The sequence below is a fragment of the Cupressus sempervirens genome, chromosome 10 (genome assembly GCF_028749045.1).
Source record: "Cupressus sempervirens isolate cs-2001-9-10 chromosome 10, ASM2874904v1, whole genome shotgun sequence".
Taxonomy (NCBI): domain Eukaryota; kingdom Viridiplantae; phylum Streptophyta; class Pinopsida; order Cupressales; family Cupressaceae; genus Cupressus; species Cupressus sempervirens.
In genome coordinates this window covers 10,841,139-10,868,484 of record NC_143127.1, presented here as the reverse complement: position 1 = coordinate 10,868,484, position 27,346 = coordinate 10,841,139, and the positions used below count along the sequence as shown (strand labels likewise).

The 27,346-nt window shown below is 37.1% G+C and overlaps 1 protein-coding gene across 1 annotated transcript in view; it reads right to left on the bottom strand.

Annotated features, from left to right (window-relative positions):
• Positions 1–25,282, bottom strand: part of SCAMP5 (SCAMP family protein) — a 42,467-nt gene extending 17,185 nt beyond the window's left edge. The window contains exons 1-2 of the mRNA XM_089807103.1: positions 25,107–25,282; positions 3,121–3,186 (exon numbers count right to left, since the gene is read on the bottom strand). Of these exons, the coding sequence (XP_089663229.1) occupies positions 3,121–3,186; positions 25,107–25,163 (123 nt within the window). The 5' untranslated portion in view covers positions 25,164–25,282. The remainder of the gene's footprint in view (positions 1–3,120; positions 3,187–25,106) is intronic.
• Between the last annotated feature and the right edge of the window lie 2,064 nt (positions 25,283–27,346).

Genomic DNA, 27,346 nt, shown 5'->3' with positions numbered 1-27,346 from the left:
TTGAACTATCGGCCGGCCATTTGCATCATACTAGATCCGACTCCTCCCACCATTATTGTTGTTGCCACTATTGTTGTTGTTTTGACCACGCCAATTATTTTTGTATCCTCCCGACGTGGCACCTTCCGTACTGTTGTTCCCGCTCCCTCCTGACGCGGAGGCCTCCTGAGTGAAGAATACTTACTGCGGTGTTCTTGTTTTTAGGTTGCAAAGGCATTCCTTTACTGAGTGTCCCATAATCTGGCAAATCTCACAAAATTGATCTTTCGAGCAAGATCCCTCCGTATGGCCTTCCTTCTTACACTCTGTGCACCATAATTCATTGCTCTTAGTCTCCTTGTTCATGCTCTTGAATTCCTTCATCATCTGAATCATGTCCTTCTAAATGGCACGAACCTTCTTGCTGCTGCCCTCATCATCGCTGCTATCCTTTCCTGAGGACGCGTCATCATCTGAACCAGATGAGCTAGTCTTCTTCTTCTTTGTCTTTTGCTCACTTTCGAGGTTCATTGCCCGGTTATACGCTCCAATGTATGTCGATGGCAGCACGATCTTCATCTTCTTTCATAGCTTCGGTTGAAGGCCTTCAATGAACCATCTTTTCTGTAACCCATCCGCCGACTTATTCTCCATTTTATTGATCAGGTCCTTTAACCTCCGCGCAAAGACTCGAACTGTTTCATTCTTCCCCTGCTTAGTATTGAGCATCTCTCCTACAATTTCATTATCGTCGCGCAAAAATTGAAATTTTGCGAAAAACTCCTTTTTAATGTCATCCCAATTGCTTAACTTTTGTGGATCGGTACCAATAAACCAATCAATTGCAACACCCCGTAGGGTTGCCGAAAATTGTCTCACCCATTCGTTTGTATCTGTTATGCCATTGGCTCTCCAAATCGTTTCACGGGTTTTACAATGTCGGATGGGATCAGCTGCTCCACCATCAAATTTAGGTAACTTCTCCTTTGGTCCCGCCATCTCGACGCTTGGTATCCCAAAGCTCACACTTGGTATCTCGGTAGTTGTGTTGTTTGGTGAAGAAGGGTCTCTGTTAAGTGAATCCGTTCCTTCTGGAAGTGGATCACGGACGAAGAGTTCACTCCACGCTCTTGCTCCTTCGGCACTCTGAGTTGTGCGAGTCGATTCTCTTCCGTCTGGATTGTCTTCCCTCAACGAACACCAATTCAAAAACTCCTCCTGTGCCTCTTCCACCAACTCTAGCCGTTGTCGAGTCTCCTTCAACAATGCTTCCACGCTTCTGCGTCCGTCAGCAGCAATCTTCTGGAAACTCCTGCATTCGATTTGCTGCGCCAAAATTAGATCTCCGTGTGCTGTGCGTATTTTGTCCTTGTCCTTCAGGTTGTTCTTATTCTTGTTCAGCTGATTCGGCATTACTCTTCATTCTCCTGCCTTTCCAGGTCCATCGGGCAACGGCGCCAAATGTCTACCGTACTGGGTAAAGAAATCAAAGCACACAGATAATATTACAGAATAGCAAATAAGAATAGCAAAATTCCTTATTATATTCGCATGGGCCAAGATATTACATTATGCTTATGCTGCTGATGATTACAATGATCCTAAAGGGGGATATAAATACTATCCGAGGAACCTTCTCGAAGGTATCCGTCAGCCACATACATGTCGACTACAATAATAGAACCTTTCGAATACATCCCAATACATGTCGGCCTAACGGCATACATGCCGATACACTGACGAAAACCTCCTGATACCCCGTTGGGAACCTCCTGATACACTGTCAGAAACCTCCTGATACATCGTCGGGAACCTCCTGATACGCCATCGGGAACATCTTGATACACTGCCGGGAACCTCCTGATACACCGTCGAGAACCTCCAAATACACTGTTTCTTGACGACATTCGGAAGCAGATTCAAGAAGCGGACGCAAGATGGGGGGAAAAAATTTGGATGCGGATGCAGGAGGAAGCATGTGTGCACGCGCGCACAAGTATGCAAAGAAATGCAAGAAATATACAAAAACAAATCATTTGATAGTATGACTATGATACTTCACCATTTATCAAAATTCAAGATATTTCAGAATTCATAACAATATGTGCTTGTTCACCATTAGAGTTTAGACAATAAGTTATACCCAATTGGTCATGTTCAAGATTCCAACAATATAAAAACTTAGTTCATGATTGAAGATTCAATCAACTAATATAAATCAGAGTCTGAGTCATGCAAATTAAAAAAATACGTGGTTTGACATTTTGTGTTATGTTTTCTGGGTACTAGACCCGCGGGTGCCTCCAGATGCAACTAGAAGCCCTGTGGATGCTTCCCGAAAGCCAACCACAAGCTTCCGGATGCATCTGAAAGCCAGCATCTACCCGCATCCACTTCTGTTTCCAGTCGATACCAGGGCAAATCGGTATCTTAGCTTAAAGTAACTGGGCTGCCCCTGTTCCATGCAAAATTTCCTCAAAAAAACAATAAAGCAATCTTGTCTAAAGCATAAGTACCATTTTTCTTTTAATTAGCATTTTCTTTCAGTCAGAAAAGGGAATCAATTCATGGTTAATCAATTGATTTCACTTTGGAAAGGTGATCATATCATTTCCATTTCTATTATATTCATTTCTTCATGTGAAACCAAGAACAATCAAAAAAGTGTTTCTTTGATAATCAATTCAGTCCCCCAACTTCCGTGCTTGGCCCTTCTTCTCTCTAATGTTTCCCATAATTTTTAGATCTGAAACTAAAAAGCCATATTGAATAATATGAAAAGATGTTTGTCTAACTTTACAAGACACAGTTAGGTCCTCAAGGATCCATCTGATACATTATCCCTATTAATTTTTCAATCAGTGTTACTATTTAAATTTTATAATGTTATCGTAAACCTTGTATCAAAGTCTCATGTGATGAGATTGATTGACAACCACCTTTCAAGCTCCAACACAGTAGGTCGATCATCACTCATGGTTCTGTAGTCGTGCTTAAGCACATCAAGATTGGAAAATGGTTCTTACCAAACAGTTTAATCCATTCACTATAAGATCAAAAATTCAAAACAATGTAAACAAATCAAAAATTAATGCAGATGTATATGTTCATAATAAAATACAGAATATCAATTTCACGCACCGTTGTGTAAAATGAACCTCCAGAGTACTTTGGCTGTCCAGCTACTTTTGCCCGTACAGCAGGGTCCTAAAGCAACCAACAAACAACATCCACCTATCAGAAAGCTCAAAAGATAATGAGGTCAAGTAAAAATCCTCCCACACCCCCACCATCACACACATATTCTTCTTTCTGGGATTACAAGAAATGCTTTAACTAATAGTTCCAAGACATTCTCACCTCCTGAATTTTGTGATTATTTTGTGAACTGGTATTAAGAATTGTTTGCATTACCATGCATATAATATTCATTTCTATGTATTGTAAAAGTTCAACAGAGATTAAAAAAGTCCTCTCATGTGCATCTAAGCTTCCAAAAACTTTTACAAAATCATGCAATCTATGCTAACAACCTGGAGACCTGAAAGAGATGATCAATATTTACAGACCACCGAGTTGATGTTCTGATCAAAATAAGACAAAAATATTCTACTTCCTCTCACAATGCTGGGAGAAATATGCTAAAACTGCTAAAACTGACATATAAGTTTCTATTACATCATCAAACACAAAGTACAGGACTCATTTTCATCAGATGTACATTCATCTAGAATCACTAAGTAGAACCAAAAAAAACAAGATTTCTCTTTTGGGGAGAAACATAATGATTGCTGTCAGCTTTTGCTCCTTACAAACACAATATAGGGTAGATGCATCTAGCCACCATGAAAATTCTGGGCCAAAGAACTCCATCACTTGCTTTAAATTGAAATGTTAACTCTTTCAATTGTCTTCCTTTCATTCATCAAGGGCTTTGACAGTTTCCTATGATTTGCTAATGCACTGCCTACAGTTCTTTCTCTTTGCATTTATATAGCCAGACAGCATGGAATTCACTTTCTAACCTTAGCTTTTGGCTTCTGAACAAAGGAACCTCTTAAATTGTTGGATTCTCGGTTTAGAGACAACAATACTTAGTAACACATCCCTCTAGCAACTTGCGGAATAATTGATGCATATGCATTGACTTGAGAAAAGCCACTACAAATTAGCATCATTCCCAATGAGACTAGGCGGCTAGGTTTCCAAACATACATGATGTTTTAGCCTTGACAGCTATTCCACTGTCCACGTGAACAATAACATAACAATAAAGAGTTCCACGGTGCTATTTATCATTGTCTATAGGCACAAGTTCACATCAAGCACTGTTCAAAACTCCTAGTTATCAGACTCATCTGTGTTGTATTTTTTAGTCAGTGAAATTATTTCTGATGGCATCGGTTCTTGTCAGCTCCTCTTTTCTTTATGCCATCAGTTTTCATGGATCTTGTTACCACGTATCATGAATATCAGTTGCCATTTCATATCATACTTGAGTGTGGGTAGTCTTTTGAATATCAAGAATAAGCGGAAGCTGAATTTGGAGAGCACAATACAGTGTATTTAATGCAGATTGAACGACTTGACTTCCATAAAGGTCATTGGGACGGAAGTCTAAATCACCAAAGTTGAGTGACATGCTTTGTGAATTACATCATGTTATGGTATCAACTTATTTATCTGCAATGATCCTTGTAATTTGACGAGAGTTACATTCCATTTTGTGCATGCAAATGAGTGTGATTAGAATTTGTTCTGATCTGGCGTACAGAAATCAACATGCAGTTAAGAAGTCTGCATTTTAAATTTATTTCCAAGCATTATCTGATAAACCAAGATTTTCACAGCCCATCTGAGGGATAGGCCTAGGATTGCACTTAAGTATGTTTTTCTGGCATATGATATACTTGGTGTGAGTCAGTTCTATCACAGGGTGGACTGCCTAAACTTTATACGGCATCTATGATCTTCATTATCTCGACGGCAACATGTCATATAGAACACAGAGAGCCCCTCTCGTTAAACATCATTCTTCTATTTGTTTAGTCATAACTGCACAACATGAAAGGCGTAATGGTATTGGGAATTTTGTTTGTTTTCCTGAAGCAGGTCTTGGACAGATTAAGATGGTTGATATTAGCATAACCGTTGTCGGGAACACATGCAGCATTTTGGTTGTTCTCTTTGAATAAAAGTCATGTCTGAAGATATATATGTATTGATGGTTCTTGCAGTATGCAGTTATTTTTTGTTTTGTTTTTTGGAAAAGAACGTATTGTATGTTCAGAAAGATGTTTGCATATGCTGGGGGTTTGTGTCAGTCCTAACAATTTATATCTGATAGAGAGGATTCATATTTCTGATTCAGAGTTTTGTTTGGATTATGTAAACTCCTCACGATCAGACAATCTGTTATCGAGGATTGAAGCATCAGCCATACCAGATGTAACCACGACACCTCTTCCATTGATTCCTCTGTTCCGGTTCATTAATGCCATCAAAGACCTGTATGGTCATAACAGTTCGTAAGGTCATTGAGCACTGATATTCATAACAGCTTTAGGAGTAATGTTTGGCCCCATAGAAATTCAACGGATTGTGTACTGGCAGATTCTTGCTCTCCTATGAGAAGTGAAAATTTATTGCGATGTCTATGCCGGATCTGCCAAATACTATTGTTAGCAAGGAATCATATGGAATCAAAAGATAAGTTTTTATATTATTAAATATTGATTATAAAATAGTGTATGCATTTTTATACTAGGGTTAACATTAGGTTTATCTCTCTTTGTTGCAGGAAAAAGGATGCAACAAGATAAGGATTTTATTCAGAGGGGGATGTTGAACTTCAGAATCTTATTACATTGATCAAAGTAGCCCTTGTTTGATCTATATGATAAGTCGATGTTAATTTAATCTCTATTGGTTGCAGGATGCAACAACAATAATCTTCAGAGGAAAATGTTCAACTTCCGAGGGAACTGTTCTTGGTTGAGAGGGAATCTTTATAGTATCTCTGCCTTTCTTATTCATGTTTTTAATGTTTTTTATTTTGGGACTCTTGTTGGAAAAGAGTTTCAGCTGTTATTCATGTGAAATTAATAATAGTTTTAAGGTCAACCTGACAACTCTTTCACTTATTAGAGATTCATAGTGAGCATCATTGAGAGAGAGTCCATGATGTCATCACGTTGAGAGATTCCATGATTGAAGTTAAAGTCATGTTGAGAGAGTCCATGATTGTATCACGTTAAAAGAGAATCTGCGATAAAATGTCGGTTGCAAACCTTACTTGTCATGTTGAGAGATTCCATGACAACATCATATTTAGCAAGTCCATGATGAAAGGTGATTGTGATTTTTGCACATTTGTCATGTTGAGAGATTCCATGACAGCGTCACATTGAGTGAGTCAATGATGAAAGTTGAATGTGGTTTTGCAAGTTTGCTTTTCATGTTGAGTGATTCCATGATGATTACTTATAAATAAATGATTTCATCTATCATGTTGAGTAATTCCATGATTATGAGCATAGTTGGCATAATCGCCGAATAATCGGCGAGTTTTTACTAATCGCCGAGTTTTTGGGACTGGCGAGTTTTTCTCAGATTTAATCGCCAGAAAAAATCGCCGAGTTTTTGTGAAAAATCGCCGACTAATCGCCGAGTTTTTGCAAAAAATCGGCGAGTTTTTCAGAAAAACTCTTTTTTAAATTTTTTTTTTATTTTATTTAATTTTTTTTTTTGGTTAAAAAAAAAAGGCAAAAAGCCTATATGTATTATGTAAGATAGAGAGTTACAATATGCTAGTAGAGCTAGGAAGAGGAAAATGTGATTGTAATGATGTTTTTACTTCTAGTTTGACACAAATTATTTACTATTATGCTTCCCGCCATCAGCATTCAGCATGAGAATGTGATTTTGTACACACTATGCATTTATATATATCTAAAGAACTCATTAGATGCATCTTCTCATTGAAATTTGCAAAAAAATGTATTTTGAATTAAATTTTAGCGGTTTTTTTAGGTTCCCGAGTTTTTCTGAGTTTTTTTTTTAAATGGCCGAGTTTTTCCCGATTAAACTTTTGGGGGGCTCGGCGAGTTTTTGGATTTGGCGAGTTTTCCAACTATGATTATGAGTAATTGTTAGAGGTCTATCATGTTGAGCGACTCCATGATTATTAACGAGTAAATTGTTCTCTTAGTATCATGTTGAGAGATTCAATGACATCACCACATTGAGAGTCTTTGATGAAAATTGGCTGTGCTTCTTCAAGGATTTTTATGTTGAGTGATTCCATGAAATCTATTGGATCTATATGATTAGATTTTATCATTGACATTTTGGTTGTAGCCTTGTGCGACTCCTCAACTAATAATTTCTCTCTCATTAAGAGGAAGTGTTGGAGTTTGTAGCTGCAATAGAAATCTTTATCTTTGGGCGTTAATTCCGTTCTGGTTACCTTTAGTTGAAAAAGATTCATGATAAATTGTAATATTAAATATTAAGACGTGTCATTCAGCATGAAAATTTGAAGAGTTGTATTTGAAAATAAAAAGTCGTGTTTTGGAAAACTGAAGAGACCTTCGGTTGTTATGTGAAAAGTCTCTCTATTTGCTATATTGTAGACACCCAAAAATGGATTGACTTGCGAGTTCAAATTTAATGCACTAATTATTATTCTATTAATTAAGGGCTCTTAAAATCATTAATTAATCATCTTATTTCCTCTAAAAATCAATTCTTTGTATCATTCAATCATTCCCTAATTTTAATTAAATAATTGAAGTTTATTTGATTATTTATCCTTTAATTAATTGATCATTATCAGTTAAGTAAATTCAATTTCCCATAACTTAGATGAATATTGTTAATTATTCAAATTAACTAATTTATCCCTCTTCATTAAATTAAATTCTAAATTTAATTTAGTTTCTTCCAATTTCAATTTCAATTTCTGATTAATTTCCATTTAATTTCAACTAATATCATCTTTCTGATTTAATTTAATTTTTAATTCAATTAAATCTTTTGAAAATTAGAAAATCCTCATAACTAAGAAGTCGTTTTTATTTTGAGAACCCAAAATCAGAAAATATTTCAAAGTTTCCATTTTCACTTTTTTTCAAACTCTCTCCAAAAATTGAAAATATCTCAGATTTTTGCCTCTATCTTTTTCAGTTTAAAATTGGGAACTTCCCAATTATTTCTCCAATCTCCTTCATCCTTGTCCATTGATCATGATTTTCCCAAATCAATCTCAACCATTCCTCAAAATCTACATAAACAACTCTCCTATCTCACAATTTCATCACTTTGTTTCGCATCAAACCTCTATCAGTTTTCTATCATCTTGATATCATTTGAAATCATATCATTTATCACATTTCATGATAAATGATATGAGGGATTGGAAGAAACTAAATTAAATAAGAACCTCTTTTCTTCACCTCTTCTTTTACTAGAATTTTTGTCTTCCCTTTTCCCATACTTCTTATTGAATAATGCTTCCATATGGCATAACTCACTTTCCTTTCCCCAATTATGTCCTAATCTCCATTCTTCCTTTCATCTAAACGCAAATTTAGGTCTTTTCATTGTCTTTTATAAATGTCCCTTGGTTCTCATTTTTCCCTGCACTTGAAACATAATCCCTTTTTCAAGCATTCCTTCTTTTCTTTGTTAGATAGAAAGAGTTTTTGCCCTTTGTCCTTTGTCCTTTGTATAAAAACATTTGGTAAGAACATTGGGAGGTTGATTTGTTGTAAAATATTTTGTCCTATGTAGGTGAGATACCTAGTTTTAGGTTTTTGGATTACACCCTCAAGATGTAGGATCAAGGACACTTAGCAAGCCACAAATAATTTCTTTCAGTCCTGTTGATCTCAGTTTTTATACCACATAACATATTAGCAATTGAATATCTGATACGGAGTATCAAACACACAATTCCTCTCTTGAAAAGTTAATACTCATGGGGACATGAGAATAACTCCAATGTTCCTTACATTTGTGGATCAGTATCAGTGTGATTTGTTGGTAATCATGTAGGCAGGCTTATGTTATTCATTCGAAGATAACTTGGTCTTTGGTGGAATGATGGTGATGGTGATTCAGTGTGAATGTCAGATGATGTTGATGGAGAAGGTGATGGTGATGGAGGGTGAATGTTCTTACGACTTACACCTTTCTAACTTGTCTCTTCAAAACTCCAACTCCTAACTACTTGCTATTCTGCTCCTACTCCTATGAATGGAAAGATTAGCAAATGGACGGGGATCAAATCTAATGAAAGTTAATCGGTGGCTCCATCTCCATAATAGATGCAATGATTCAAAGGAAAATAAACTAGTTTACCACACAAGGCTTCCCAACAAGCCGCTAGGATGCTAGTGGCCCAGTTATTGATCCCTATCAAACATCCACTAATGCTACCATGCAACTATCCATCTACTCTTAATCTTACTTAGCAACTTGAAATGAAATCTATTTTAGCAACTTTAAAATGAAAATCTTATTCTAACTAGTGGAAGTAGAAACCATGCAACAATACCAAATGTTCTTAATCACCATGCAAGTCACAACAATGATAAAGAGAGGCAATTTTGGCATTATCTTATGCAACAATTTTCTCCAACCATTACAAATGAGAGCAAATGGCCTTATGTAGAGGCCAAAATGTACAACCGACGGTAGAGATAAAGAGGCAAAACCGACGGTCCAGATTGAATCCTAGAAACCCTAATTAGGGTTGCCACCTCATCAGCCAATGAGAAGATGCCACCTCATCAATGGACCAATGAAAAAAGTGGAAAAGTAGTAACCAATGAGAAGGCACCAAAATGGTGGCCAATCAGAATTAGACACTTGTCCTACCCTGGAATAAAAAGAAATTGCCACTTGGGCTTACATCAAATGATCTTCTAATATAAATCTCCCTTTCTTTCATTCTTTTAGCTAAGGCAATGAACCTAGCTAGCCTTTCGTTGACTTCCTCCATGGGAGGGCAAGGTGTATGCTTCATCTTGAGCTCAGTCGATTTCATCATGCTGCTTGCTGCCTATAATGTCTTCTCATGGTCCTTCTCATACTCTTTTGCATATCTGATAAAAGCATTGAAAAAGGAAAGGGTGCCCAAATGTTTCTTCTTGATAGCAACCTTTCCTAACTCATCCAATCTTGATCCAAGTCTTCTCTCATCAATGTCCTCTTCTCTAATGTCTTCAAAATCAAGTGCCACCCCAACGTCACTCATCATGGTTGAAATGGAAGTGTCGACGCTCGGATTGTGTTGTGCAACTGCATTCTGTATCTCCTCGAGTGTTCTCAATTTGGTAGTCAAGGCAACAAACCAAGACTCAACCGTACTCAATCCTCTTTCATCAACCAACTTGGCCCTTTCCAAATATGCCTTCGGTAGGCCAATGAACACCTATAGCCTGGGAATAGCTAAATCCTTTACTGGAAGGAAATCCTTTCACTCCTCTTCAAATATTCTGAATTTGTTTCTAACAGTCACTAATGATCGGAATGTCAAGATGAAGGAAGGCAAGAAATTCCTCCCGTCTTGGATTGTATCATGGATCCAATCCCTGACTTCATGTAGCTAAGCTCATATCTCTTCTAGGTTGCTGTCGCTATCTTGAGGAAAGGTTGCCTAGTGCAACTGTTGGATAGGCTGGCAATCTCTCCAATATTTGTTCTCGGCCTCCAACTTTATGATCCTTTCATGATGCAAGAGCATCCAGAGGTATCAGGGCAATCCTGTGTCACCCAAAAAATGTACTTAGACTTAGTTTCTGTTTCATGTCTTTACATTTTTGGATACCCATTTGGGTCAAATAAAGGTTCTAACTCTCACAGTTCAACTATCAGTGTGCTAGAAAATCCCGAAAAAATAGGAGCATGCAATTTGGCCATCATTTTGGTGACCTAGAAGGTGTGAATTGGCCAGATGAATGTAAATGTGATTTAGAGCATTCCAGAAAAAGAATCAGGTCAAAAGGCCCCACAGTTTGAAAGTTATTACAGTTTTTCGGGTTTTGGAGACCTCCTAAGAATGCTTCAAAGTCAGATTAGGGGCATTAAATGACCTCGAAAAGGGCCGAAAAATGGGGGACGAGCAAAGCTTGTCCATAGGGCTATAAAGCGCTTCGAGAGCTTTCCGAAAATGTAAACGGTTCGTCAATCGGAGCTACGGTTCAAAGGTTATGCCTCCCGAAAGTTCGGGTACCGTTTCTGGATTCTTCTAGATTTGCACCGACTTCTAATGCAGCTTCTAGAACCTTCTATTTGGTCGGTGGATGCCTACTAGCACTTTCTAGAATGTACTCCTAGTCCTTAACCCTCCGGGGTCTATTTAAGGAGATTTTCGGCATTGTAAAAGGCAGTTCCGAGTGGAGTTTGAGAGGAGGTAGTGAAAGGAGAAATTATCTCCAGATTTATGCTATTGTAAGCCCTTAGGGCATGTTTTGAAGTTTATTTTCTCTGTACTGTTTATACTGGCTTATTTTCTCAGTTAATACAATTTCCCTTTGCTGTTGTGTCCATTCTGTTCTTGGGTTGTGTCCCCATCAAGTGGTATCAGAGCCGGTTTTCCTGAGTGTGTAGACAGAGCGCCGACTGTGAGGCAATTTGCACCAGGACTGTGTGGTTGTGGGTTCGAGTTAGAAGATGCCTCCACGAAGAGAGCGTGGCGGAAGGGCCAAAGCTATTAATCCTGAGGAGGTTAGAGCCCTCCAAAGGCAGGTATAGGCATTGCAAGAGGAGCTCCGTAGAGGAGCAAATGTTGCCGCAAGTGACGACAGTGAGGATGACAATGAAGAAGAAGTAATTGGACCAGAAGGGGAATTTGACGGGGAAGTTTTGAATCATGCAAAGGAAAGGCCTTTTAGGGCCATTACTAAGTTTGGGAAAAGACCCACAATTGAAGTGGGTATATTTTCAAGAAATCTGAAACCAAATGAGTTGATCGATTGGATCAATGAACTGGAAGAATACTTTGAGTATGAGGATATCAGGGACCCAGATAGGGTTAAGTTTTTGCAAAGGCCAAACTGAAAGGCCATGCCAAAATCTGGTGGCAAGAGGTCCAATTGGAAAGAAATAGAAGAGGAAAGGAGAAGATCACAAGGTGGGATCGCATGGTGGACAAATTGAAGAAGCAGTTCATTCCTGTGGACTACGAGCTTGATTTGTTTAAGAAGATGCATGTGTTAAAGCAAGCAGGAAGATCAATCCAAGAATATACAGAGGAGTTTTACCGACTCTTGATTAGAGCAGGGCATGCAGAAGCAAATAAGGAGAAGGTTGCTTGTTATATCGGTGGGTTGCGACTTAGCATCCAGGAGGAATTAAGTCTGGTAAGAATGACCAGCGTTGAAGAGGCATACCAATTTGCCCTACGAGTTGAAGAGAAGCTGAATAAAAGGTTTGATGGAAGACAAAGAGGGCGCGGTCAAGGAGGAAGGGGAAGCGGTAGATCAGCTGGAGGCCGCAATGAAACCCAAAAGAAAAATGAAGATGTGGGTACTAGCAGGAACCAAAAGAATGAGGGTTTCAACCACTCCCATGATCAAGACTTTGGAAATCAAAGAGGAAGAGGTAGAGTACGTGGACAAGGGAGAGGAGGCTTCCGTGGTACCTGTTTCCACTGCAATGAAGAAGGTCATCGTGCCTTTGAATGCCCTCAACGACAAGGAAGGACAGATAGGAGAGCTGAGGGCCAAGCTAGGGTTGCTCATGTGGATGAAGATGCACAATCATCACATTCAGAGGATGCAGAAAGAGAGAGACCTTGGTAAATGAAAGAGTCCTACTAAGTGGTGAGATTGAAACAGGACAACGAAGGAGTTTGTTCCGTACCAGATGCAAGTGTGAGGATAAATGTTGTGACGTGATCATTGATGGTGGTAGCACTGATAACTTGGCATCAAAAGAGATGGTCTCTAAGCTGAAGCTCAAGAGGGAGAAACATCCCTAGCCCTATCGGATTGCTTGGGTAAAAGATGATCATAAGGTCCTGGTAAGTGAACAATGTTTAGTAAAATTCAAAATTGGGAGTTACCATGATGAAGTTCTCTGTGATGTTATTTCGATGGATGTTTGCCATCTATTGTTGGGTAGACCATGGCAGTTTGATAGACATGCAGTGCATGATGGACATGCAAACACATACTCTCTGACAAAGGATGGAGTTCGCCACAAATTGAAGCCCATGAAAAGGAAGGTGAAAAGGTATGTAGCAGTGTTAGGATTTGTCTTGTTGATGGAAGAAAGTTTTTAGATGGCATGAAACATCAGCATATGTGCTATGCTTTGATTCCTAGGAAAGATAAAGAAGGTAGTAGTGAAATACCACTTGAAGTTTCAGATTTACTAGGGGAGTTTGGAGATATTATCTCTGATAATGTTCCAGATGGATTGCCACCAATAAGGCAAATCAGTCATCAGATAGATCTGATTCCAGGAGCTAGTTTGCCTAACAAGGCTGCTCACAGGATGACTCCTACTGAAACAAAGGAGCTAAATAGACAGGTTCAGGAGCTGTTGAGGAAGGGCTTGATTCGAGAGAGCCTGAGTCCATGTGCAGTACCTGCAATACTTGCACCAAAGAAGGATGGAGAGTGGAGGATGTGTACAGAGTCTCGAGCTATAAATAGGATAACCATCAAGTACAGCTATAAATAGGATAACCATCAAGTACCGATTTCCTTTGCCAAGGATGGATGACCTTATGGACTGCTTGAGTGGAGCTCAGTACTTCACAAAGATAGATCTGAAGAGTGGTTATCATCAGATACGGATTCGAGAAGGAGATGAGTGGAAAACAGCCTTCAAGACCAAGGAGGGTCTTTATGAGTGGTTAGTCATGCCCTTTGGATTGACGAACGCCCCAAGCACCTTCATGCGGCTCATGAATGAGGTACTTAAGAAGTTCTTGGGAAAAAAATTTATTGTCTATTTGGATGATATTTTAATTTTCAACAAGATTTTGGAAGAACATTTACTGCATATTCGTAGTGTCCTTCAAAGGCTAAGGGAAGAGAAACTGTTAATTAATCTGAAGAAGTGTATCTTTGCAAAAAGGGAGTTAGTCTATTTGGGGTTTGTTATATCACCTGAAGGTCTCAAAATGGATCCGGAGAAGGTAAAAGCCATCTTGGAATGGCCTACTCCAAGGTCTACTACTGAGGTAAGATCATTTCATGGTCTGGTTAGTTTTTACAGGAAGTTTATTAAGAATTTCAGTGTCATATGTGCACCCCTAACTGATACAATAAGAGGGGATAGAAAAGAGTTCAAATGGACTGCAGCAGCTGTGAGAAGTTTTGAATTGCTGAAGAAGAAGGTGACAGAACAGCCTGTGTTGGCACTTCCAGATTTTAGAAAGGTTTTCCAGGTGAATTGTGATGCCAGTGGAAGCGCTATTGGGGCTATATTAAGCCAAGAAGGTAAGCCTATTGCATATTTTAGTGAAAAATTGAATGATGCAAAGAAGAAGTATTTTGTTTATGATCAAGAGTTCTATGCAATAGTTCAAGCCTTAAAGAAATGGAGGCACTATTTATTGCCAAAGGAATTTGTTTTGTATACTGATCATCAGGCATTACAGTACCTAAATAGCCAAGGTAAATTGAATCAGAGGCATATGAAGTGGGTAGAGTTCTTGCAGAGCTATACATTTGTGTTGAAACATAGAAGTGGAAAATCTAACAGGGTTGCAGATGCACTAAGTAGGAGACAGTTGTTGCTTACAGTAATGCAGGTTGAAGTAGTTGGGTTTGATGAACTCAAGAATTTGTACCCTGAGGATCCTGATTTTGCTGAAGCATGGAAAGCTTGTAAAGAACCTATTGCTGTAGATAGAACCAAGTGGTTAGACTATTTGATTCAAGATGGCATGTTGTTCAAAGGTAGTCAATTGTGCATTCCAAGGAGTTCCATGAGGGAAAATCTGATTAAGGAGAAACACAGTGGAGGGATGGCAGGACATTTTGGTCAAGATAAGACCATTGCCATTCTTAGAGAACATTATTTTTGGCCTCAAATTTCACAGGATGTGAAGAAGTTTGTACAGAGTTGCCAGGTTTGTCAAGTTGCCAAGGGGTTTAGTCACAATACTGGCCTATATCAGCCATTGCCTGTTCCATCAAGGCCATGGGAGGACATAAGTATGGATTTTGTTCTTGGATTGCCAAGGACACAAAGGGGTAATGACTCAGTATTTGTGGTGGTTGATAGGTTCTCCAAAATGGCACATTTCATTCCATGCCACAAAACTCATGATGCTGTCCATATTGCGGACTTGTTTTTCAAAGAGGTGGTAAGACTACATGGTCTTCCAAGGAGTATAGTTTCTAACAGAGATACTAAATTTGTGGGGTATTTTTGGAGGACATTGTGGAAAAAGTTGAGAACAGATTTGAAATTCAGTTCCACGCATCACCCACAAACTGATGGCCAAACAGAAGTCTGAGCAATTTGCTGAGATGTTTAGTTGGGGATAAGCCCAAGGGATGGGATTTGATTCTACCACAGGCAAAGTTTGCTTATAATAACTCTATAAATAGGAGTACTGGAAAATCACCATTCCAAATTGTATATGGGAATAGCCCAAGGACTGAACTAGAATTGAGAAAGATAGAACAAGGGGAGAGGACAAGTGCTAAAGCTGAGGAATTTGCTGAACATATTAAGTGTCTACATGAGGAGGTTCAAGCACACATTACCAAGATGAATCAAGAGTATAAAGCTAGGGCTGATCAAAGGAGAAGACATAAGGAATTCCAACTAGGGGATCTAGTCATGGTGCACTTACGAAAAGAAAGATTTCCAGTTGGTACTTACAACAAGCTGAAAATGAAGAAATTTGGCCCCTGCAAAATTTTGAAGAAACATGACTCAGGAAATGCATATGAAGTGGAGCTGCCAGATGGTATTCACATTTCTCCCATTTTCAACATTGCAGATTTAATAGAGTATCATGATGATGGTGCAGATGAGGAGCTGGTGTTAGAGCCATGTCCAATTCCTGCTTCTAAGAAGGAAGAGATAGAAGACATTCTAGATCATCGTGTGGGTAGGAGTACCAGAAATAGGCAGTATGAAGAGTATCTGGTGAAGTGGAAAGGACGGCCGATCGAGGACTCAACTTGGATTTCAGCAGCTGAGGTTTCCCATTTGGGATTTCCTCTACCATTCATAAAGTGACAAGGTCACTTTTCAATCTACCTTGGGTGTCTGATGCAGGAGCATCCAGAGGTATCAGGGCAATCCTGTGTCACCCAAAAAATGTACTTAGACTTAGTTTCTGTTTCATGTCTTTACATTTTTGGATACCCATTTGGGTCAAATAAAGGTTCCAACTCTCACAGTTCAACTATCAGTGTGCTAGAAAATCCCGAAAAAATAGGAGCATGCAATTTGGCCATCATTTTGGTGACCTAGAAGGTGTGAATTGGCCAGATGAATGTAAATGTGATTTAGAGCATTCCAATAAAAGAATCAGGTCAAAAGGCCCCACAGTTTGAAAGTTATTACAGTTTTTCGGGTTTTGGAGACCTCCTAAGAATGCTTCAAAGTCAGATTAGGGGCATTAAATGACCTCGAAAAGGGCCGAAAAATGGGGGACGAGCAAAGCTTGTCCATAGGGCTATAGAGCGCTTCGAGAGCTTTCCGAAAATGTAAACGGTTCATCAATCGGAGCTACGGTTCAAAAGTTATGCCTCCCGAAAGTTCGGGTACCGTTTCTGGATTCTTCTAGATTTGCACCGACTTCTAATGCAGCTTCTAGAACCTTCTATTTGGTCGGTGGATGCCTACTAGCACTTTCTAGAATGTACTCCTAGTCCTTAACCCTCCGGGGTCTATTTAAGGAGATTTATGGCATTGTAAAAGGCAGTTCGGAGTGGAGTTTGAGAGGAGGTACTAAAAGGAGAAATTATCTCCAGATTTATGCTATTGTAAGCCCTTAAGGCATGTTTTGAAGTTTATTTTCTCTGTACTGTTTGTACTGGCTTATTTTCTCAGTTAATACAATTTCCCTTTTCTGTTGTGTCCATTTTGTTCTTGGGTTGTGTCCCCATCATTTCATTTGCCTTCCTCAACCTTTCTCTGATTGAAGCTATACCCTCCTGGATCTCTTCACATTTCATGTCATCTGTATTTCTTCCCAAGTTGTGCTCCACTATCTCGTATTCCTAGGCCACAATCTCATCCAATGCCTTATTGACTGTTGGTATAGCAATTTGAACCTTTCGGTCACCATCACCATCATTCCACCAAAGACCAAGTTATCTTCGAATGAATAACATAAGCCCACCTACGTGATTACCAGCAAATCACATCGATAACTAAGTTAGTATCCACAGGTGTAAGGAACATTGGAGTTATTCTCATGTCTTCATGAGTATAACTTTTCAAGAGAGGAATTGAGGATTTGATATCCTATATCAAGTGTTCAATTGCCATATGTTATGTAGTGGTACAAAACTAACATCAACAAGTCCCATTACAAACAAGCAGGAAAGTCTACTTTGAAATATGCATTGTACCATAATTGAAAGCATTTGGGGAATACTCTTGTACAATTCCATGTAGTATTATTTAACTCCTTACAATACCACTCAATGTGTTTTTGATTAAACCTTTGGATACGTTATAAATTGAATTCATTATATGTTGATGGCCTTCGGTAACATGGCCATGGTGCCACAAATCATGAGTTGTTCCTTCCAAGTGGAGTATGGCAAATTTTACAACATCTTCCTCCATCATGTGACTAAGTGGGAGGTAGGTGTCCATTTTTTGGACCCATGAACATGTCATGACCTTTCTGCAAAAATTTACTTATACTATGTTTCAAATCCTTGTTGGGCTGATTTCTTTTCCTATTGAAGACAGTTTGCATTTTAGCATCATAGCAATCCCTAAAAGAGATGTTTCTCCTAAATTTCCAATGACCTAAGTATGTTTCCCTAATTTTGTCAATATTATATATGGTTAAATATTTGCCTCTTCCTCTTTCGATGCAAGAGCACCCTAGGTGTAAGGGCAATCTTGCATCATACAAAAATATTTCTATTTCCAGTTTTCAGCTTTTGTGTTTTTAATAAGGGCTATTCCTATACAAAGTTGTCATTTGTGGGACCTTGCTAATTTTAGTAAGTTGATATTATGTGCTCAAATTGTTCTAATCTCATATGTGGAGGTTCATCTTTGACATATCAGCCTACCAGATAAGTTTTATTGTCATATCATATGTATTGATGCAGTTAGTGCAGATTTTCAATATGAATTTTGGCTATCCAAACTTCACGTCCAGCGATGAAGGCCTAAATTGCTTCAAAACGAGGCAAAACGTCTAATGAAAGACGCTTGCACATTCAACCACTGTAGATCACTAGCTGAGGATTTCGGAATGGGGTTATAATAGCCCATCAAGTCAATGATTTGCTAGTTATGGTCTCCAGAAGTGGAGCCATCTGAAACATATAATTTGTAAATTGTTTTGAGTTGATCTTATGTAATAAAGTGTAATCAAATGATATAATATGAGGTTGGTCGGCCTCAAGGGTTAGTGCTTAGTTTGTAGAACCTTCTCAAATGATAAAAAGTGCCTATATAAGGAAGGCCAGTAGGTTGTCTAGGACAGTTCTAGGTGATAGTCACAGCTCTATCTTGCAGACTATTGTAAGGAAGGTGCCCATGTGGGTTTGCATATTGTAATTTTGTAATTCCTCATTTGTGTCAATAATAAGAAGTCCATATTTTGTTCTCTCAATTTGTGTTGTTCTCTGCTTCTGTTGTTTGTCGTGGTATTAAGGGGAGCAGCCTTCATCATCTTCTATGTGTTCTCCCTTAAGGTAGAAAGGGAGATCTTGTGGGCCTAGGGTTAGATACCCTTGGTGAGATGTTATTTTCAAGTGGTTGGAGTTGGTATCCCTCTTGTTAGTTTGGTTGGGTCAAGACCTATTGATACTCCTATTTTCAATGGCTTGGAGAAGTTGGGTTGTTTGTTATCTCTCTCATTTTGCTCCATAAGAGCTTGAGTGATTTACACGATGAAGGTCCTCAATCCATTGCCCATTTATTTACCCATTGTGTTGTTTGGTGGATGGTTGTTGGTTGAAGATTCAAAGAAAGTTTCCTACATTCTCTTCCCAAAGCTACTTGAACCTTTGGCTAGGTCACATTAACTATATTTCACAAGATGGTAGGAAGGATGTTATAATACCAATTCTAATATTCTCTATTGGGACTTTACTCTAATTTGCCCTAGAATTCCCAAACAAGTATGGAGTATATATAGGAATGTAAATTGTCAACTTTATATCTTGATATAGAGCTTGCAACTAAGTTAATTAATATGACCATCAATGTTATAAATAGAATTCTAATAATTGTTATCATTTACATAATGTACATGCAAAAATCCCTTAAGGCTTTACCTAACAACCCACCACATTATCGAGCACCTTGGGAGATCATACAAGGCACCTCAAGCCTATCCATCAAGCCTAGGAGCAGAAATGGCAGCCGTCATTCAGCCTCACAGCCCCACTCTGAACTATTCCACTTGAATGGACTCGTGTGCTATTTGCACCCCTTATATATACATTCTCCCCTCAATGATGGGATGGCAAATTGAATAGAAGCTTTATATGCACACATTTCTACTTCATATCGAATGGAAGACAAGATAACAAGTCCACAAAATCAAAGTTCCATGTATTTGCATTATACCAAATGCTTGAGCAGTACATAAATCTGCTATCTTGGTTCTATTAAATGTGAGATTCTAAATCTCATTCTTGATCGAATGCTTTTCTTCTCAACTTTGATATCCCTTGCTATCTTCTCCATCAGGTTTTATATATTATTATCTTCCTCAAGTGGTGCAACTTCTGCAATAGGTTGCCCTATAGATTAAAATAGCACAAAAATATTATCAATAAGTAAACTTATCACGACAAGTTTTGCATTGAGCCTAAAACCACATCTTTATCGCCATTCACAAATCGTCGAGAAGTTCGGAATTCATCACACATAAATCTTGTAATTGCCACCAAAATATCGGCAATATTTGAAAACTTATCAGCTACAGTGTTAAGGTTGTAGCTTCTATCGGATTGATTTTATCATGAGATACCTTGTTGATGGTAAATCATCTTTAAGATAAATATCTTATATATATTATATATATTATACATTATATATTATTATATAATAATATATTACATATATGGTTAGTATATTAATATTACATATATGCTTAAAGATGAGTTATACATATAGTTATTTTTTAACTAATAATTCCTAACTATAGAGACGTCTCAGGATGAGACATAGACATCAATCACATTGGCCATGTTAGTACATTCGCAGAAAAGATCCAAGTTATTCAATAGACAGTCCGCATATAGGGACAAATGGCCAAAAAGAATCATTTCACATTTTTTGATTGCAAATTGGTGTTTGAAGAGGGGAAAAGGGTTTGGAGGAGAAAGACAAATTGTAGCATTTTAGAGCAATTTGTTATTGATTTGAAACGAATTCAAAGATATTTGTTGAAGTTGATGAAAGATCAACCCCAAGAATCACTTGCATACAAACAACTGTCACGAAAAGAGAGAAGCAAAAGCTATGGAGGCTGAAATTCCCAGATCCGCAAAAGATGAGACATTCTTATGTGCAAAAAAGAATTGCAAATTGTATTCAATGAATAAGATTACAAAGAGAGATCATCCCCATAAAGGAGATCAAAATCCTAAAAGGTTAAAACCTAGGTTGCATTATAATAATTAATAAAAGAATTAATTATAGATGTCTAAAGTTTAACTTAAGTAGAATAGAGTTAATTAGAAAATATCTAAATACTCTAACAATATTTTTCAAGAAAAATTAATTCGCAAATAAGGTTTCACAAAAATCCAAGCAAACACCTCAATGACCTTGTACTTGTGACATAGATCCTTACTGTGATTGAACTTAACAGGAGCAACCTCCATTATTCACAAAGGATGAAATCTACAATTTGGAGAGGCAGGCTATGGAGGAGGGCAGATTTGCAATGGGATTGGATGGCATTCAAGAGGATGAGGACATTGAGGAGGATTCAGGTGATGAGGAGGAGGCATTGCCAGCATCAGCACCATTTACATCCATGATGGAGGTTGAATCAGAACCAGTTGTGCACAAACACAGCATACTTCTAAAGCTCGACCCCCTTATGACTCTAGTTGTTTTCACTAGAGCTACCGAGAAGGCAAAAAGGAAAATGCAGACTATTTTCATATTGTTTCGCATTTGCTTATAGTCTTACAAAAACAATTCGCTATTTTTCTTTTGCTTCATAATTCAAAATCTTCGACTATGGCTACTAGCCATCAACATTTCACATGAGGGTGAGATTTTCTATTAGAGTAAAATCTCTCTAACTTTGTTTTTCTCTCTTCCATAGATTTACTTCTATTTCTAATGGTCACTCTTCTTCTATGTTCCCATATTCTCTCTTTGTTCAATATGGAAACTCTCTCTTTCTCTCTTCAAAATGTTTCTATTTCTCTCTCTTTGTTCGTTATAGGAAAATTCTTGTATATATTTGTATATATAGATCATTTATGGTTTTTGTTTAATAACACATCCATTATTTTACCATAATATGGTCTCAAAATTGTTTTTTTCAAAAAATAATAATTTTATTATTATTATTATTTTCTGAGTTATTTTTCAAAATAGGCTTTAAAAATCTTTAAGTTCTTCATGAAATTTTAGACTCGAAATTTTCAACATCCTTTATTTTATTATTATTATTTTCTGAGTTATTTTTCAAAATAGGCTTTGAAAATCTTTAAGTTCTTCATGAAATTTTCGACTCGAAATTTCCAACATCCTTTGCCTGGGTGTGTTCAAAAATTTGTTTGCAAGGATATTTTCTAAAATTCGTATAGGGTTTCTGTATAATTTTTTTTCCTTGGGCAGCTTTTCTCCTACAACTTGTGCGTCATCTACCTTTCCCCTACCCGCGCGACCAGCTTCCTCTAAAAGACAATTGGCTTTTTGGGCTTGCATTTGACTTCTTTTTTTAGCCTATTTTTCCTACAAATATCTGAGTTTTCATGACTGCCTTTGGTTCCTGTACTTTCGGCTAGGACTTCTACCCTTCAAAATTTAGATCAAGTTGAATTTTATTTTAATTGCAAATTCCAACTAGGTTTTTCCATATCTGAACTGGGTTGGTCTATGTTTTTTCTAGGTGCATCGTTCTTCTACCTCAATTATTGAGCCAGCAGATTCAAAATCTAGTTTCAGATTCATTCTGGGTTTTTCGTGCTCTCTTCTAGGTGTCCTTTAATTTTTTTGGGTCTTTCATCAATCTGCCTAAAAATTTGTCCTTTCAAATATTCACATTTTTTGCATAAAAAATGTGTAATAGCATCTCTCACCCATCTTCTCTTGAAAGGCAGTAAACGATTTAACGAAAAAGAACTACAACACCTGGAAGCAGAGAATGGTGACAATCTTTGAGCATCGCCACCTTGAGGTGCTTGTTTTGGGTATTGAGACTTGTCCTACCACAGTGAATGCTGCCATAGACCAATATTGTAGAATATGCAGAGCTCACTAATCAGCCCGTGTCTACCTTTTATGCCTTTTGAAGATTCTCTTGCAAATTTTTTGTTTTGAAGTTAGATTGACCATTAAGGGAGGGTATTCAAGTAAAATCTATCTAATTTTGTTCCTCTCTCTTCTATAGATTTACTTCTATTTCTAATGGTCACTCTTCTTCTATGTTTCCACATTCTCTCTTTGTTCAATGTGGAAACTTTCTCTCTCTTCAGAATGTTTCTATTTCTCTCTCTTTGTTTGTTATAGAAACATTCTTGTGTATACTTGTAAGTAAAGATCATTTATGATCATTGTTTAATAACACATTCATTATTTTACCATAATATTTTGTACCTATTTGCATTTATATTATTATATATCTAGACTCGGCTTGTTAAGTTTGTTTACTCATTTACTGACACATTAGATGCATCTACTCAATAAATTTTGCAAAAAAAAAAAAACAGCATTTCTAATTAAACTTAAGCAATTTTTTAAGTTCATTATACCTTCCCAATAAGCAGTCAATTTAACTCCAATATTCTACAGACATTTTTTGCCCTTGGTGATAAGTTGTCGATGAAGATATTTTGAACTATAGGTTGCCCTTTATGAGTGTCTGATCTTCTCATAGATGTCCCTTCATTAATTGTGAGTTATCATAATTGTTTATGATGGCACCTCTTAATTTATTGCTGTGCTTGACTAAAAATCACTGCATTGTTAAGGTCTCTTTATAGCAGTAATGAATAATTGAAACACCATTTACCCTTAATGCCATTGCTGCTTTTAATCAGCCCAATCACCTTTAATATTGCATTCTGTTTATCAATATAGATATCTGCTTCATGGCGGAAGCATGACATTACAGAGAATACAACATGTTAGCATATTTATGGTTTGTAAATTCTACTTAATTTTATAAGATTAAGCATTGAAAAGCAGGACCAATTTTTTGACAAATCTGTATTCCTGGCAACAACAGCAGGCATTTTTTCACATCCTTTTGGTTGCAACTGTTCTTTATTTTGCATTTAATACGTTTTATCTTGCACTATTGTTAAACCTCACTATCCTCACCACCCCTTTCCCAAATCCACCACCAACCATGTCTGCATGAATCAATTATCATACAGTTGTATTTCACACCACAATGATGCATTCTTTTAAGTTATTTTCAGTTTCCAGTTAAGCTATTGCAACCCTCCTGCATCCCATTCTGTATATCTTATTTGTTGTTTCCTTCTTGGCCGGGTAAACCCTCCCAATGCATCTTCAACAGCAAGACCAGTTTGCTCTTGCACTTGGCCATGAGGTCAAAACTTATTTTAAAAAATTGGGCAACATACATGTTCCTGCAAACTCATGCACCAAGTTGGCATGTCGGCTGGTTAAGGACTTGAAAATCTTGTATACCTGTAGTTAGAATCTGTCATTTATTCATAATACAATCCTGCAAACTCTGTAAAAATATCTTTAATAACTTAAATGGCATCATTTAATTTACAAGTGATGTCTCCATAAGATATATGATGCTATGTAATATGTGATTTTATGGTTAGTCTGTTACAAAATTAAGCAAAATTGTGGAACAACATTTCCCAGGTTTTTTTCATTCAACCCTCACCCCAATTTCCTCACCTGGCTATTTCCATCGAAATTTCTAGACAAATATAATTCAAAACATTAAAAAAAACAGCTCAGATGATCTAATTCTCAGCATTTCAAATTTACTGTCATTGATTCCACCTTCAAAACCCATCAAGAGAATCGTAGCCCCGTGATTGTTTCTTAGAAAAATAATTCAAATATAATAGAGCAAATTTCTGTGCAACATTATTTTTACTTGAATTTTAAGGAGCAGGGCATCGTATGGTTCCACATTAAGGTTGATAGAATAGTGCAAACTCTCCAGATATTCATTACAACTAATAATTTTAAAGTACATGGCGCCCCACGACTTTTGTAGGGTAAACAGTTCTATATGATTACAAGGGCAATGAATCGCAAAATCCTGAAAATTCTCTCTAGCATACAGTTTGCATGATCTTTAATCTGACTATTTTGGCGTAAGCTAAATGGGTTAACGTGATTTTTAGGGTAAAACTACAATAACAAAGTATTCATTTCCCTGATATCTTATGATTCAATAGAACCATATTATTTTTCAATGTAAATTTTGTCAAAACTCTCAACAGAAATCTCATCCCAAACTCTGAAAACACCCTATATCCTCCAAAACCGACATAGATCACCTGCGAGCTATTCCAAATTGGATACCCCAGGGCATTGTTTCGAACCCCAGCAAGGTAAAGATGGGAGCAAATCAAGAATTAACTAAATTGTAGCCCCAATTTACGCCATTTGAGTCAAAACGTAAGCTTCAACTTTATGCAAATAGAAATTAAGGATCCGGGGACAAGGATCTATTATGAAGACAATGTCAGAGCTAAAATTACCGAACGAAAATAAACAGAAGAAGAATAGCAGTCATAATCAACACTACTAACCGAGAAGGGGTTAACTTCTTCTTCCTCAAAGGGATTTGGATCACCACGACGCGCCATTGCCGATGGATCTACCTTTGCCTCTGTACAATTTTTTACAGAGCTACACTGTCTTTCACTGCATTTATTTTGCTTTTTAATGCTTCAAGAGTCTCTGCAGACTTTCCTCAATCCTTCCTACTCCTTAACGATTCGGTTTCTTAACTTTAATTAAGAGATAATTACATGCAGTCAAGAGGTCCTGTCGTCATTGATTGGTCTATTGCAACCTTACACCTTACAACAACTTCTTTCAAGGCGAAAATTCTCTCTTAACACATACGCTATGGAACTAATAATAATAATAAAACAATTTTTTAATCTTAAATATCTTTCAAAGGCTATAATTTAAGCTAAAGGTTTAATCCTAGATTATAGTCAATCTTGCTAAGTCTAGATTATAAAGAATTTATGATGTTTTTTTATTAATATATGATGTGAAATATTGTTATGGGTTAGAAATTGATATTAATTTTAGTTTGTTGTCAATTTTATGAAGTCTACATTTATAAGAATTTGTGATGTTTTTCATGATTCTAATATGTTTTTATTTTAACATATTATATGAAGTATTAGTGTTAGTCAGAAAGTAATAAGTGTTTGAGATGTTTTTAAGAAATTTACTATATATTTTTCTTTATATATGATGTGAAATATGGGTCTTGGTTAGAGTTTGGAGCATTATTATTTCTACCTACTTTTTAAACATTTTTTTATGTAGCATATTTTAAATTTATTGTGTAGTTATTAGTTCATGTCTTTGGAATCATTAGATGTTACATTATTAGTTTTTGATCATTTAAAATTTAAACATTCTCAAATCTACCTAAGTTTGCAAAAGATTTATTAATTTTGATGAAATTTAAAAATTAAAAAATGCAATTTTCAGTGAATAGTATTGGCCCATGAGGAAAAAGGCAATGAATAAAATGATTTTTTTGTACAAAAATAAAAGGAAAAAGAAAAAGGCAGGGCATATGTCATCAAAAGTCAACGCATGTATGTCTTATTCTTGAAATATTAAATAGAATAATGAATGAATGTCACAGTTGCTTTAAGTGTGAAATGAAAACTCAAGGTTGATGAAGAGTTCCACTTTGCAAGCTATTGACGAAGAGTTCCAATTTCCAGCAATAGCTCACCTTGCAGCAATTCCATCTTTTCTTCATCTTCTTTCCCTGTAAATTCGTTTAGTGAAATGACCCTTACTATAAAGGTCACTAAAAACCAATACTGAACTGTGGCAATTCGTCAAATACTTGGCATGCAACCGTTAAATGGTAAGGATGTAATGTCTCAAACAAATTCACCAAATAAGATGGATGTAACAGATGCAATGAATACAATATAACAATGCGAACAAAATTCAGAAGATCTGATTGAACTGTCACAAGTTCTAAAATAAATGCTTATGATAATAGCTAGTTTTCACCAAATTGTCTAACAGTCCAACTTAAGCTAAATAATAACATCTGTTACATACTGGACTGCAATAAGGAGAACTAGACATCTATAACTTGTACTTAATTTTTTTTTGCAACCCAAATTAATAACAAGAACCTGAAAAGACTGTGTGTTTGGTACTGCAGTGAGGTCCCTTGACTGATGAAGATCATTCCTAAAGATCCTCAGACCTGTATGGTCCTGTAGCAGCTTTCCATCTATGGTACAACACCCTTAATGGCAGCTTCAGATTTAAATAGGGTTCACATACATCAGCTGTAGCTTGTATGGCACTGCTGACACCTTCTAGTCTCCAGTACAGCACTAATTTCAGACTGTAACAGCTTGCAAGAGTCTGCACTAAGCACCTATTCGAGGACAAGGCAAACCTGCCCAACCAAGCTTTCCTCCAGCAACACACCCTTCATATGATTGTAAAAGTGGCACACCTTTGGATGACTGTAAGAGCAGGACGGTTTGAAACAGCTGTTCTTTTGCTAAGGAATGTTATTTCATCCACAGTCTCCCCAATCAATTCCTCCCAACGCATATCCAAGTCATCCTCCTTTACAATGCTCTGATCTTGCTGCAATAGACGAACTCTTCCATTGATAAGGGATGGGATATCTTGTATGTATTACTGTTGGAATCCTGCACCCTGGAATTTGCACCCTCGCACCTTGTTGTACAGTTCCCTAATACAGGTCGTACAGTACGGCACCTGTACTGAAAATTATGCACAGTAATGACAGCCGAATTTA